This window comes from Saimiri boliviensis, chromosome 5 (assembly GCF_048565385.1).
Source record: "Saimiri boliviensis isolate mSaiBol1 chromosome 5, mSaiBol1.pri, whole genome shotgun sequence".
In the NCBI taxonomy this organism is placed as follows: Eukaryota; Metazoa; Chordata; class Mammalia; order Primates; family Cebidae; genus Saimiri; species Saimiri boliviensis.
This window is the reverse complement of record NC_133453.1, coordinates 32,370,726-32,386,238: the sequence shown is the minus strand read 5'-3', so window position 1 is coordinate 32,386,238 and position 15,513 is coordinate 32,370,726. Positions and strand designations below refer to the sequence as shown.

Genomic DNA, 15,513 nt, shown 5'->3' with positions numbered 1-15,513 from the left:
AAACGACTCTCCCGTTTCAGCCTCCCAAATAGCTGCGACTATAGCCACGCCACCATGCCCAGCTAATTTTTTTTTTTTTTTTTTTTTTTTTTGAGATGGAGTTTAGCTCTTGTTACCCAGGCTGGAGTGCAATGGCGCGATCTCGGCTTGCCGCAACCTCCGTCTCCTGGGTTCAGGCAATTCTCCTGCCTCAGCTTCCTGAGTAGGTCGGATTACGGGCACGCGCCACCATGCCCAGCTAATTTTTTGTATTTTTAGTAGAGACAGGGTTTCACCATGTTGACCAGGATGGTCTCGATCTCTTGACCTCGTGATCCACCCGCCTCGGCCTCCCAAAGTGCTGGGATTACAGGCTTGAGCCACCGCGCCCGGCCTAATTTTTTTTATTTTTAATAGAGACGGGGGTTTCACCCTGTTAACTAGATTGGTCTTGAACTCCTGACCTCAAGTGATCATCCGCCTTGGCCTCCCAAAGTGCTGGGATTACAGGTGTGAGCCACCTTGCCCAGTCTCCAAAATCTATTTTAAAAAATTATATCTAACAGTGAATTAGTACATTATTCTTTGACAACAAACTGATCGACATGGTACTATTCAAGGTGCACTTTGGATGCCAGAGGGCCCTGGTATTTTTCCCGAGAGATAAGAAAAAAGCATACACCCTGTTAACTTGGTTTTTGAGGTGGCTTAAGGGATATTGGGAGCCACCTCCATTTATTCCTGTAGAACTGATTAGAGAGGTATACGAGCTGTTAATTCTCATCTTGAATCTGATGTACTAAGACACCTGAGATTGTAAATTTTACTTTATATTATATCAGGTTCACATTGCTTCTTCCCTTGCTCACTACTGAAAGTAAGAATTCATATCCATTCTTGTTCCCAAAATAACGTAAGGCAGTCATAAAAATATATCAAATATAGCACAATAAATACATTGACTATAATTGAGAAAAATAAGGTTAAAAAATGAATAGATATAGGATATTATATAGAACCAAGGTAAATTAAATCATAAAATATGTTAAATCCTATACACTTGCTTGAGGTGGCTTTAAGCCTACGTAGTAGTAAAGGGGGCAGTTATTGGAGTCTCAGCATCCAAAACAATGTTTCCTAAGCCAGTAATGGAGGAGTTCTTTTTCCACTGAAAAATCTGGCCGGGTACAGAGGCTCATGTCTGTAATCTCAGCACTTTGGGAGGCCAAGGCAGGAGGACTGCTTGAGGTGAGGAGTTTGCAACCAGCTTGGGCAACATAGGGAGACCCTATTTATATAAACAAATGAACAAACACAAATTAGCCAGGCACGATTGTACCTATAGTTCTAGCTACCTTGGAGGCTGAAATGCGAGGATCACTTGAGCCCAAGGATTCAAAGCTGCAGGCTGCAGTGAGCTTTAATTGCACCATTGTGTTCTCACTGGGGCAACTAAGTGAGACCCTATCTTAAAAAAAAAATATTTTCTGGATTCCTAGGATTGACATTAAAATATTGCTATAAATGTGCATAAAACTAGATATATGCTTCTTATGCTGACAGCTCTTAGACAACTGTAAAATAAAAGTTTTATAGATAAAATGACTAGAAAGAAAAGTATAAAACAATACATTACCATTAATATCACTTAAATAAAACAAATAACATTTAGCTGAAATTAAATTACTTCTTGAAAGGTGAAGATGAAGCACACTGCTTATGTGCATGTGCTTTTTCACATAGCCAGCCTATTTTACTGGATGATGGTTCATTTAGCCCAGCTCTCTTCTCTATTTGGTTAATAATGTATATGTTGACATTTTTGTCTTTCATTTAGCCAGTAAAAGCATCTGAATATTTTAATAGTCTGGCTCCAAATAATGTTGCAAACACAAGTAGAAACATGGGCCATGAAATTTCCGTTAGCATTTGGTTTTGAGATACTCATCCAGATAACAGGGGATTCTCATAAACATTATAATGTGGTTGTATTTTCATTTTGATTATATAAAAAAAAATGAGGTACAATGAATAGAGCTTGGTCATTGAGTGTCCATGAAGATTATGAGAGAAGGAAGAGCAAAAGGGACTTCTGAATTTGGAGTTTGGGAGACAGGGTGCTGTTCAACAAGGAAGGAATATGCATAGAGTCACAGATTTGATGGCCAAGACCATGGGTTAAGTTTAAGGTTTGTTAAATTTGAGATGTCAAGGGACAGCAAGATGATGCCCAGAAGGCAGCTGGCCACATCTGCAGTTCAGAAAGGGTGGGCTGGAGAAAGAAATTTGGGGATCTTTAGTGTGTGTTGATAACAGTTGAAGACAGAGTCTATATTATCTAGGACTTCAAAGTAATGAGAAAAGTCAACCTCAGAGAGAACTCTGCGGGACACTTAGAACTTTAAAGGTCAGGTAGAGGAAAAGGAGCCTCCCACAAAGAAAATGAGGAGAGTCTGGGGAGTAACAAAGACTCAGCAGAGTCTGATGTCATAGAAGCCAACAGACAGAAAAGTTTTGAAAAAGAGGGAGTACTACAAAGAGATTAAAAAAAAAAAAAAAAGACAGAGCCTCAAAATAATTTTGGCACAAGGAGGACCTCTTGAATGCACTTTTAGTAGAATGGTTCTATAAGAATGATTCTGATAGAAGCCATACTACAGGGGATTGAAGCATGAATGGAAAGGGAGACAAGAAAACATTTGCAAGAAGGCTGATTGCAAAGTGAAGAAAAATGCTTTTTTATTTTTGATATGGAGGCTGGCTCTGTCACCCAAGCTGGAGTGCAATGGCATGATCTTGGCTCACTGCAACCTTCACCTTCAGGGTTCAGGTGATTCTCCTACCTCAGTCTCACAAACAGCTGGGACTACAGGTACTGGCCACCATGCCTGGCTAATTTCTGTATTTTTAGTAGAGATGGGGTTTCACCACATTGGCCAGGCTGTTCCCGAACTCCTGACCTCAAGTGATCTGCCCACCTTGGCCTTCAAAAGTGTTGGAATTACAGGCTTGAGCCACTTTTCCTGTCTGGAAAATGCTTTTAAAAGTCTTACTCAACATACTTTTAATGTTTACGTATTTTAGAATATCATTTGTATTACTTCCACGTCAGTTGTGTTGGTTAGAATGGATTTGATTATATTGTTTTCATGCCTTTTGTGTTGGTTTGTATTGGATGTTTTCTTTTTGTTTCTTTAATGTTTAAGTGGCTGTGACAAACGTCTTTATCTTAACTTTTTTAAAACACAGATCAATTCTTTGGGCTAGATTGCTAGAATGGGAATTATTGGATCATGAAGTATAAATATTTTTAAGGTGCTTGTTAAATCCACCAAATCATTTTCTAGGGGGGAATATACCAATGTATATTTTCACATGCCATGTAAGGGATTGCTAATTTCTTTGCATTCTAGCTGGAACTGAGTTTCACAACTTTTACAAACATCTTTGCATCCTTACTAAAAGGAATTGGTGCTCCTTTGAGAGCTGATTGATTCTAGGCTTGTGGCAGGGAAAGTTCAAGATGAGCCTGCTGGGTCAAAAAGTAAGGAAATGCTCTCAACAAATTAGATATAGCAGGAATATGCCTCAACACAATAAAGGTCATGTATAACAAACCAACAGCTAACATCATTTCAACAGTAAAAAAGAGAAAGCTTTTCCTCTAAGATCAGGAACAAGACCAAGACACCCACTCTTGCCACTTCTATTTAACATAGTACTAGAAGTACTAGTCAGGGCAATTAGGCAAGAGAATGAAATAAAAGGCATCTAAATTGAAAAGGAAGAAATTAAATTGTACCTGTTTGTAGATGACATGATCTTATGTATAAAAACAAACTCTAAATACTAAACCAAAAAACTATTAGAACTAATAAACAAATTTAGTAATGTTGTAGGATATAAAGTCAGTATACAAAAATCAATACTGTTTCTAAATATTTTTTTTTTTTTTTTTTGAGACGGAGTTTTGCTCTTGTTACCCACGCTGGAGTGCAATGGTGTGATCTCGGCTCACCGCAACCTCCGCCTCCTGGGTTCAGGCAATTCTCCTGCCTCAGCCTCCTGAGTAGCTGGGATTACAGGCACACGCCACCATGCCCAACTAATTTTTAGTATTTTTTAGTAGAGACGGGGTTTCACCATGTTGACCAGGATGGTCTCGATCTCTTGACCTTGTGATCCACCCGCCTCAGCCTCCCAAAGTGCTGGGATTACAGGCGTGAGCCACTGTGCCCGGCTCTGTTTCTAAATATTAACAGTGAACTATCTGAAAGAGAAATCAAGAACACAATCCTATTTGCAATAGCTGCAAAAACATATTAAAATATTTAGAAAGAAATTTAACCAAGAAGTAAAAGACCTGTACACTGAAACCTATAAAACATTGGTGAAAGAAACTGAAGAAGACAGAAATAAAAAGACATGTCATGTTTATGGGTTGAAAGAATATTAAAATGTCCAAAGTGATCCACATATTCAATGCAATCCCTATAAAATTTTTCACACAGATAGAAAAAAGCTCTAAAATTCCTATGGAATGACAAAAGAGGCTGCTGAATAGCTAAAGAAATCTTGAGCGAAAAGAACAAAGCTAAAAGTGTTATACTATCTCAAAATATACTACAAAGCTATAGTAATCAGAACAGCATGGTACTGGCACAGAAACAAACCAACTGAACAGAATAAAGAGTCCATCAGTTAACAGAGTTGCTAATTTTTTTAAAAATTAAAAAATGAAAGAAAAAGAATAAAGAGTCCAGAAATAAATCTACCCATTTACAGCCAATTGTTCAACAAGGGGCCAAGAATACACAATAGGGAAAGGATATTCTCTTCAATAAGTAGTAATGGGGAAACGAGATATCCATACGCAGGAGAATAAAATTAGAGGATTATCTCATACCATATACAACAATAAACTCAAACAAATTGAAGACTTATGTGTACAACCTGAAACTGTAAAACTTCGAGAAAAAAACAAGGGGGAAAAGCTCTATGACATTGGTTTGAGCGGTGATTTTTTAGATACGATCCCAAAAGCACAGGCAACAAAAGCCAAATAGACAAATGAGATTACATAAAACTGAAACGTTTCTACACAGCAAGGGTTACAATAAACAGATTGAAGAGACAACATAGAGGACAGGAGAAAATATTTGCCAGCCATACATCTGATAAAGCGATAATATCCAAAATATAAAAGGACCTCAAACAACTCAATAGTAATAAAACAATCTGATTATAAAATGGGCAAAGGATGTGAATAGATAGACATTTCTCAAAAGAGGACATACAAATGGCCAACAGGTATATGAAAAAAAATGTTCAATATAATTAATCATCAGACAAATGCAAATTAAAACCACTGTGAGAGATATCACTTCATATCGATTACAATGGCTATATCAAAAAGACAAAAGATAACAAGGTTGGAGAGAGTATGGAGAAAAGAAAACCCTTTCACATTGTTGGTGGGAATGTAAATTAGTACAACCATTATGGAAAACAGTATGGAGGTTGCTAAAAATCTTAAAACTATCATGTGATCCAGCAATCCCACTACAGGATATATATCCAAAGGAAATAAAATCACTATATATATATATATATATATATATATATATATATATATATTTTTTTTAATTGAAATAAAAAAATCTTTTTATAGAGATGGGGTGTTGCTATGTTGACCAGGCTGGTCTCGAACTCCTGGTCTCAAGCAATCCTCCCATCTTGGCCTCCCAAAGTGTGAGGATTATAAGCATGAGCCATTGTGCCCAACCAAAATCACAATTTTGAAGAGGTATTTGCATTCCCATCTTTATTGCAGCATTAGTCACAATAGCCAAGATAAGAAATCAACCTAAGTGTCCATCAATGAACAACTGAATAAAGAAAATGTGGTATATATATATATATGCTGTGGAATATTATTCAGCCTTAAAAAAGAAGGAAATTCTGTCTTTTGTGACAACATGGATGAACCTGGGGACATTATGTTAAGTGAAATAAGCGAGGCACACAAATATACCACAAGATCTCATATATGTGGAATAGAAAAATATTGAACTCATAGAAGTAGTGGGTAGAATGGTGGTGGCCAGGGGTAAAGGGTGGTGGAGAGAGAAAAAGAACAAAAAGATGTGCTCAAAAAGTAATGGTGTCATGTCCAATGGACTCAGGAGTTTGTTGGAAGGGGCTCACACCGGCCAAAGCAGGGACATCTCGATCATAGCAATGAATAATGGCAGTAATGAATTACAACATGTTAGAAAAAAATATGAGTCCAAATTCATACTAACCAAGATAAAGAAAGAAAGAAAAAGATGGAAAGCTATTAGTTGCAGTAAAATTCAACTAATACATACAGAGGAATCGAAGTATACCATCAAGCAATGATTGATTCAGCAAGAATCCTAAATCTGTGCTTGGATAAAAGTTTTTGAGGAGGCTATTTACACAGACAAATAATCTCTCTACAGATGAAATTCATCCGGAATTAATTTTGAATGTCTAGTATGAAGTGAAAATTAAACTGTAAGCTAATATAGATATTAGACTGTAAGCTTCTTGAGGACATGAACCATGTAATGTTCACATGTATTTTTATTTTTTAGGCTAGTCAAGTGAAGCAGTGGAATATGTTCATAATTTTATCCTTAGTGCATTGCTTAGATAACTAACATTGCAGGTTAAATTAGAGACTCAAAAATATTTGTGGAGTGCACTTTTTTTTTTTAACCATACATGGAGTTTCTATAAACACTACAGTCTTCGTGGCTGGGCGATTTATTCTTTTCATATGACCTCTGTAACTATTTTATATTTCATTTTAAGTTTATGAAATATTAACATACGGGGGATAATTACGGGGTCCTTTTTTGATTATTTGAAAAAAAATTTTTTAAATAATGTTTTTAATGCAAGGCAGAGACTTGAGCATCTTTATGGGCTGAGGAGGAAGAGTCATTGGAAAAGGAGAGGTTGTAGATATGGTGCAAGCTCCCAGACAGGAGAGGGTGAATTGGGAGCCACAGGGATTGAGCTGGGGAAGAAGAGGCCCTTTCCTTAGAGAAATGAGGGAGAAAGGCAGACCAGGGCAGTCGTGGACGTAGGTAAATGTGGTGGTGGTGGCGCTGGTGGGGAATTAGGTTGTTAAGGGTCACGCCCAGATACCTTGGGATTTTTCAGTTGGGTATAAAATAAGATTCTCTGCTGCGAATGATAGTCAAAGTAATGTGGGGGTCGGGGTGGTGGTCTGGCGCAGCAGCAATGAGAAATGGGAGAAGCTGACTACAGTCTCCCGGGAAGAATGCTGAAGGGCCTAGCTGAGGATGGTTACTGGGATTTGCACTGAAATCAACCTGTAGGTTTCGAAGGCACTTGCCTGTTCCAGGAAAACTGGGTAGGGATTTGACAAAACTCTTGAGGAAAAGGACCCACAGAATTTAATTAAAATGGCACTTCCCTTTAGGTTTCGTCTCCTTTCCATCCTCCCCTCCCAAGCCCCACAGCTGCGGTGGGCGGGTAGCATGTTTTCTGCCGTTAACTGCACTGCGCTCTCGGCACGACAGAAAGGACGAATAACGCTAGCCAAGTTGGGCAAGACAGGGCTTGATAACTTTATTTGCATCAGAATTTGCCACACAACACCTAAATGAAAAAATTAACTAGAAAGCCCACGTCACTTACTCTGGGTCAAGGCACCATGCCATTCGCTTTAAGTGCATTTACTTAATCCTCAAAAAGGTATTAAGAAGTGAGTCCTATTATTAACCTGACTTTACACACCAGAGGTCTAAGGCCTAAAGAAATGACCAATTTGTTTAAGACCATATGGCTAGTTATTGGAGGAGTCATGCAAGTCTGGAAACAGTCTAACTCCGGTTCTGGGCGACCCGAGTGAACTGTGAGTCTACAACAACGCAGTAACATATTTTGAGTGCCCACAGCATCGAACACATACGGTAACCGCAGTCCAGCCAGTACCCGTGCAGTGTCCAGAATACCAAGCACCCAACCGGTGACCCCGCACGCGTGACGCTCACGCGCGCAGTCCATCTAGCTTCTTCCTGGAAGACTCAAGCGGCCTAATCCCGGCCAAAAGATCAGGACGACTCGATCTGGGCCAGACTCCTTCTGCCTGAGCATCTGATCCGAGCGTCATGCGGGCTGGGAGGAGCCGGCCACCGGGAAAGATTGAGGATTGGGGGACAGGAAAACAGAGGGCGGAGTCTTGGGGGGAAGCGAGAAGCCGCAGCAACCTGGTAAGCAGCTTCGCTTCCTGCCGCAACTGTTCGCGGCCGCGGGAGCACGTCGCCGCGCTCGGGGGCCGACTTCTGGGGGCTGAGCCTGTGAAACGGTGGCTGGGGTGGAGGGCAGCCGGCGCGGCCGGGGCGGGAGGCGCAGGTAAGGGCGGGGGCCTGGAGCGCGGCTGGCTAGAGCTGAGCAGGGGTGAGAGGCCGGTTTGGGGAACTCCTGGGCCAGAGCTGCTGTGAAGGCGAGAACCGGGGCTCCTCAGCCGGGGCTGGGGCCTGGCTGCGGCTGAGCAAGGAAGGACAGAGAACCTGCCTTTAGAATTAGCTGGTCCTTGCGATTCCCCGGCTGCCTCGTCTGGGGAGTGGGGACAGAAGTCGGGTGGGGCCCTTGAGATTTCCTTGGAAACCTTAGTTGCTTTGCCTCTCTCTCGACCCTTACTCCTGAACTTCGTTAGGAGGGAGAGTCCTGTTGCTTTTTCCCTCTCAGTGCAAGAGTTCTGAGTTTGTTAGAGGCGCATCCGTAGGTTGGAAAAGAAAGTTCATGATCTGCAGAAACGATACCAACCGTGGGGGTTCAAGTATGTGCTTGTCTTCTTAAATGCTTGCCTCTGCTATTTGAGACGATTCCATTTCAACTTCGGTTTCAGAGTCTCGAGGAGGAGGCTTATTTCCCAATTAGTGTTTACCCTTTGCTTAGAAGGTTCCCAACAAAAGGTTGAGAATGGAATGTGTTGAATACTTTTAGGATTTAGGGGTTTTCTGCCCAATCAGAGGTTATTCCTAAGACAAGAAATTTAAGAAGTGCTAGAATTCTGTATAAAGCAAGTTATTCGTGTGTATCTGCTGTGTGTATATGATACATTATCTAATATTGACGCACTGCATCCTGTGTTGTAAAATGTGTCCAATGGCCTGGCGCGGTGGCTCAAGCCTGTAATCCCAGCACTTTGGGAGGCCGAGGCGGGTGGATCACGAGGTCGAGAGATCGAGACCATCCTGGTCAACATGGTGAAACCCCGTCTCTACTAAAAATACAAAAAATTAGCTGGGCATGGTGGTGCATGCCTGTAATCCCAGCTACTCAGGAGGCTGAGGCAGGAGAATTGCCTGAGCCCAGGAGGCGGAGGTTGCGGTAAGCCGAGATCGCGCCACTGCACTCCAGCCTGGGTAACAAGAGCGAAACTCCGTCTCAAAAAAAAAAAAATGTGTCCAATGTTGGCAATAGAGGTAGTCGCTTGGTATAGTGTGCTTATTTATGATTTGAGTCTCTTTTTGGCACTCCATAACTCCCAGTCTGTCGGTAGTCTTACAAGAAGTGTTCTTATTTCTTTCTTTTGTGTTTGTGACAAAGATTGTGTAGGTTAAATCTCTTCTGCGGAGCAAGACTAATTCCCTGTGTCCTCCCTTTTTCTGCTTTTTGAATCATACTCTGGTTTTCCTTTAGTGTTTCTTTAGGCGTGCAGGTCAAAAATTGAACAAGAAATCTTTGTTGATAGAAGTTAACATTTCCAATATTCAGCTTTCCTAAATCATTAAATAAATTTTCAGTATGTACGCATGTATGTATGTATTTTTGATGCGCAGTCTCTCGCTCTGTCCCCCAGGCTAGGGTGCAATGACATGATCTCGGCCGACTGCACTCCGCCTACGGAGTTCAAGCGATTCTCCTGCCTCAGCCTGCCGAGTAGCTGGGATTGCAAGCGCGTTCCACTACACCTGGCCAATTTTTGTTTTCTTAATAGAGAGGGGCTTTCGCCACGTTAGCTAAGCTGGTTTCGAATTCCTGACCTCAGGCGATCCACCCGCCTCAGCCTCCCAAAGTGCTGGGATTACAGGTGTGAGGCACTGCACTGGGCTCTCCCTCCCTCGCCCAGGCTGGAGTGCAGTGAGTCTTGGCTCACTGCAGTCTTTGTCTCCCAGGCTCAAGCGATTCTCCTGACTCGGCCTCCCAAAGTGCTGGGATTACAGGTGTGAGCCACCACACCCGGCCTTTACTGATTGGCTTTTGATAGTTTGTAGTAGGTCAGCATATATTAGTAGCCTTAATTAGAAAGGGTAAAGAATTGGTGATCTATCAGAAGGCATTGGATAGGTAGGTTAATAGGACTGATTACCTCTCAGTTAGGAAACAGTCCTAGTTTATGTTTTAAAGAGTTATTAAGCTGCTGAAGAGTGAGAGTTATAATTTTTTCAGGGCCCTCGTGTCATTATGTAATTATTAGGATTAACTATCTGATGGGGTTTGTATTTCAGAGACTACACTTGCTGAGTGTTTTCCTGGGAATTTTTATCTTCGTATTTCCAAAGCCAAGTATAATTTTTGTGTAGATGACCTTTGGAAGTAATTCTAAGACTCTTTAGGCAGAATGACATCTCTGCTTCTGACATTACTTGTGTCAAAGTGGAATGTAGGCTGTTTTCCAGGGGTTGTGGGGTTGTTGTTATGACCATCACATTGTCCTTTCTCTCCAGTCCTCTTTTCTTCTTCTTCTTCGTTTTTTTTTTTTAAATAAAATAGAGATGAGGTCTCCAACTCCTGGCCTCAAGCGATCTCCCATCTCAGCCTCCCAACGTGCTGGGATTACAGGCATGAGACCACAGTGCCTGGCCTCTTTAAAACAACAATAACAACAACAAAAAAAACCACAAACTTTTTTTTTTTAAGTGTATACTTGATCAATCATCAGCTTACTTCTCAACACTTTTTGCCGAATTGTCATGACACTTCAGAAGGATTGTTGATTCTTCTTCTCAATAGAAGATATTAGAAACCTTTCTTCCCCTTCTTTTTTCCCTTCCCTTTTCCTTCCCCTTCCTCTTCCTCTTTTTCTTTTCCCTCCCCCCCAATAAACATTTATTGCCAAAATTCTGTTTCAGTCAGTGGTTTTTCTGATTTAATTAATTTATTAATTAAATTATCCATCTCACAAAATCTTGAGTAGTTAAGAGAATGCAGACAGGCTAAAAGCAAAGTGTGAAGAGCTTCAAAAGTAATTTTGATTTGAGGAATACTTTTGGGATAAGACTTGGTGTATAGTGACAATTCTACCTGTATGACCCCCAAGAAAGTTGTTTTAGGTTCAGTGTACCTTGGTTGCCTCAAAGGTAAAATGTAGCAATAAAGCCAGCTGTGTGTGCTTTCCAGGACTGTTATGAATAAAATGAGATGGTAGATATGATTTTGAATGTGAAAAGCATTTTACCAAGAGTGTAATGTCCTCTTTGTAAAGTGGAGACTAGATTATAAACTATAGTATATATGTTGTTTTTTCCAAGGGAGGAACCTTGTCTTTATAGGTGGCCTTCTGGTGGCCAGAACATGCTTCTGCCTATGGGGGCCAGTGTGTGGGCCCTAAGGATCGGCAGAGCTCAGTACGCTTAGGATGTTTCAGGAAGGCCTCGTAGTTGATGCAGCCGTTGCTGACCTCATGTCCTGCCAGAACAGCTTCCATCTCCTCCTCAGCTATCTTCTCTCCCAGGGTGGTAAGGACTTGTCTGAGCTCTGCTCTCCTAACTTTGCTGTTCTCCTCCTTGTCCACGTGAAGCCCCTCCAAGTGGTCCTCATATGTGCCCTGGTTCCGGTTCTTGGCTGCTGCTTGGAGCATGGGCAGGAAAGTCTTGAAGTCCACATGCTGGGACTTAAGCATGCCACTCTTGGGGTTCCCTAGGACCTTGATAACCTTGGCATTGGTGGGGTTCTGGCCCAGGGCCCCCATCATGTCCCCAAACTGGCTATACAGGATCTTGCCATCCCCCACTCTGCCAAACAGCTTAGGGGCCTCCTTGAGGTCCTTCAGCTGGTCCTTGTTAAACTCGATCACCACTTTGGAGAGATTGATTAGGGGCTCCTGGGTTTTCTTAGGGGTTTGGGGGAATAGCTGGCTGAGCTTTGATCTTGGCTGGAGAGACCCCTGCTGCTGCTGGCTTGGCAGCAGGTTTGGAGAGGGAGGGCCCTGCTGCTTCCTCCCCAGAAAGAACATCCTTCTTGCGAAGCATGATGTCTGGTGGCCAAAGGACAGTGTGTGGATGTGGGCACCCATCTACTTTGGGGTCTATGTCTGGGGTACTGTTTTAATAATTAGAGTTATCCATGGTTCTTCTCTTTGAAATATAAATAAATCTGGCAGAAAATACTACTTTTCTGTAACTTCCATCGGGTGATGTGGTTAGCTTTACTGCTTTGGTTGAAGTATGATTTTTGGTTATTTAGAAAAAAAGCCCTTTAAGAAGATCTGCATTAATGTCTATATGAATTGGGGCTTAAAGGGAGGAAAAACCAGGTTCATTTGTCCAGGAGCAAATATAGTGGGGAAACAACTTGTTGATTTGAATAGTCGTCATAGGTCATGAAGCATAGCTTCAGGTAAAAGTTTTGTAGAAATGTTGTTAGAGGATGATTTTCATGTCCTTGTCTTAGAAATATAATTATTTTTATGTTATTTTTTAAAATATAAAAGTTGAGGCAGGTATGGTGGCTCACACCTATAATCTCAGCACTTTGGGAGGCTGAGGTGGGTGGATCACTTGAGGTGGAGGAGTTTGAGACCAGCCTGGCCAAACCCCATCTCCACTGAAAATACAAAAAATTAGCCGGGCGTGGTGATGCATGCCTAGAGTCCCAGATACTTAGGAGGCTAAAGCAGGAGGATTGTTTGAACCTGGGAGGTGCAGGTTGTAGTGAGTCAGGATCATGCCCCTGCACTCCAGCCTGGGTGACAGAGCAAGACTCCATCTCGTTAAAAAAAAAAAAAAAAAAGTTGAAATAAGTAAAACAAGACTGAAGAATTTCTATGTGTACGATATAACTAGCCTTCCCCCCATAACTTTAAAAAGCTGTTCTATATCCTTTCTTCCAAAACATCTTAAAATGGAAGCAATAGAAATGATGTGAAAATGCTTATTTTTCTTTCTACCTGCTCACATTAGTGCTTTACCTCCAAATTTTTATTAATTTAAATAATTTAAATATTTTCTATAATTTGAATAGTAATGTTTAAAATTAAGTTGGCTATCAGATCATAGTTTTAGGTGATTGAGACTCATGATTTAGACAGCAGTGTGTTCAGTCCTTTGGAATATATGAAGCTAGATTTATTTATGGTTTTCATAGATCTGAATTTTCACAGAATCGGATTTTCTAGATATTTGGATGCTGTTTGGAATCAACTTTCGAGCTTCCTGAGGAACTTATATATTTGCTTGTTTCTTGTGTTTTTCAGACTCATGAAATGGCCACAGATGATAAGACGTCCCCAACACTGGACTCTGCTAATGATTTGCCTCGATCTCCCACTAGTCCATCTCATCTCACACACTTTAAACCTTTGACTCCTGATCAAGATGAGCCCCCTTTTAAATCAGCTTATAGTTCTTTTGTAAATCTCTTTCGTTTTAACAAGGGTAAGACTTACTAAGGATAAGAGGTTTGATTCTTTGAAATACTCCTTTGTTTCCAGTAGCTCACCCTGATCATATAGTGGTTAGTACTCTGTTCAGCTTTAATGTTGGGTCTGTAAGAAAGTGAAATATTAACAAGCTGATAGCTTTAATTGTAGGTCACCAGTGTTTACTGCTGAAGAGAAAGCTAGAACTTTTACTGTAATATCATTAATTATTGGTAACTAAAGGTCTGAATTAAAAACTAAATGTTAAAAGAAGGTTTCTTTTAATAGAGAAATCAGTATTCTTTTTTTCTTCATATACTTCAACTTATTTCATAGAATGGACTTTGTTCTTTTGGGGATTAATAGCTGAAATATTTAAAGCAATGAAACTAAAAGGAGCAGTACATGGAAGGAAAGGTTTATATTTTTCAAAAATTGGAAGCTGTCAGTAGGCCTCTTGCTGACTTAAAATATTAGATTAAGGTGTATATGTCATGACATCAAATGAAAAGATACTTTTAAAATGAGCTATTTTTAAGTAATATGTCTTTTACCTGGAATAAGAATTTTAAAAACATGGCCCATGTATTTTGTCTTTTGTCTGTCTGTATTACTTGAAGTATGTTAGAAAGTAATTCTTGTTGTTGTAAAGAATTTGGGGAGGTTAATAGTTTTAATTAACTTGGTAGAATATTTTATTTTATTTTATTACTTTTTTTGAGACAGAGTTTCACTCTTGTTGCCCAGGATGGAGTACGATGGCACGATCTTGGCTCACCACAACCTCTGCCTCCTGGATTCCAGTGATTCACTTACTTCAGCCTCCCAAGTAGCTAGGATTGCAGGCATGTGTCACCATGCCCGGCTAATTTTGTATTTTTAGGAGAGACAGGGTTTCTCCATGTTGGTCAGGCTGTTCTCGAACTCCTGACCTCAGATGATCTGCCTGCCTTGGCCTCTCAAAGTGCTGGGATTACAGGTGTGAACCAACACGCCTGACCAGTAGAACCTTTAATAATATTAACTGAATTTTATTTATGATCATATTTAAAGTGCCATTAAAAACTCTTTAGTACATTTTGAAGACAATGATATTTTAAAAAATAAACTATTTTTTAGACCAGTTTTAGATTTACAGAAAATTTGGGAAGATAGATTTCCATATACTCCCATACCCAGTTTTCCTTATTACAAACATTTTATATTAGTCTGGTACATTTGTTATAATTAATGAACTATTATTTTTAGATTATTAACTAAATTACATACTTTATTTAGATTTCTTGAGCTTCTACCAGTTGTTCTTTTTGCGTTCCAGACTCCCATTTATGATACCACATTACACTGAGTTATAAGACAATAACATTTTTATTTATTTAGCAAATGCTTATTGAGTACCTCCTCTGTGCTGGCAACTGTTTTAATAGTGCAAGGGATCTGTCCCATAAACAGACCAAAAAAAAAAACAAAAACAAAAAACCACTGCCTTTATATTAAGCTTGCATTTTGTTTCCGTCAATATGCTCAATAAATTTCTAATGAAAGTAAAACAAATAGAAGATCACATATACCACGAGTGTGATTATTGGTCTGTAATTTTGCCTCCTTCTTTGAATTTTCTTTTTTTAAAATCTAGGCTGGGCACACAGCGGCTTATGCCTGTAATTTCAGCACTTTGGGAGGCCGAGGTGGGGTATCACTTGAGGCCAAGAGTTCAACACCAGTCTGGGCAACATAGAGAGAACCTGTTTGTATTTAAAATTAAATTAATGAAAACGGAAAAAAATTTTTTTAAATTATGCATATAATACATTCATACATTGTTGCCTGAAAATGTCATCTACTTCCTTCTCATTGCTGAACTCTCAGTCCTAGTTTTTCAAGTAATA

General features: G+C 40.2%; 1 protein-coding gene across 15 annotated transcripts in view; it reads left to right on the top strand.

Annotated features, from left to right (window-relative positions):
• PIKFYVE (phosphoinositide kinase, FYVE-type zinc finger containing) overlaps positions 1 to 15,513 on the top strand; it is a 98,302-nt gene that overhangs the window by 1,065 nt on the left and 81,724 nt on the right. For 9 of the 15 annotated variants that reach the window (XM_074399150.1, XM_074399143.1, XM_074399149.1 and 6 more), the window contains exons 1-3: positions 8,270 to 8,391; positions 11,538 to 11,723; positions 13,460 to 13,640. In XM_074399150.1, the coding sequence (XP_074255251.1) occupies positions 11,649 to 11,723; positions 13,460 to 13,640 (256 nt within the window). In that variant the 5' untranslated portion in view covers positions 8,270 to 8,391; positions 11,538 to 11,648. Of the gene's footprint in view, positions 1 to 8,156; positions 8,392 to 11,537; positions 11,724 to 13,459; positions 13,641 to 15,513 lie in introns of those variants that run through there. The other 6 variants (XM_074399151.1, XM_003925596.3, XM_074399153.1 and 3 more) reach the window with 5 other exon arrangements.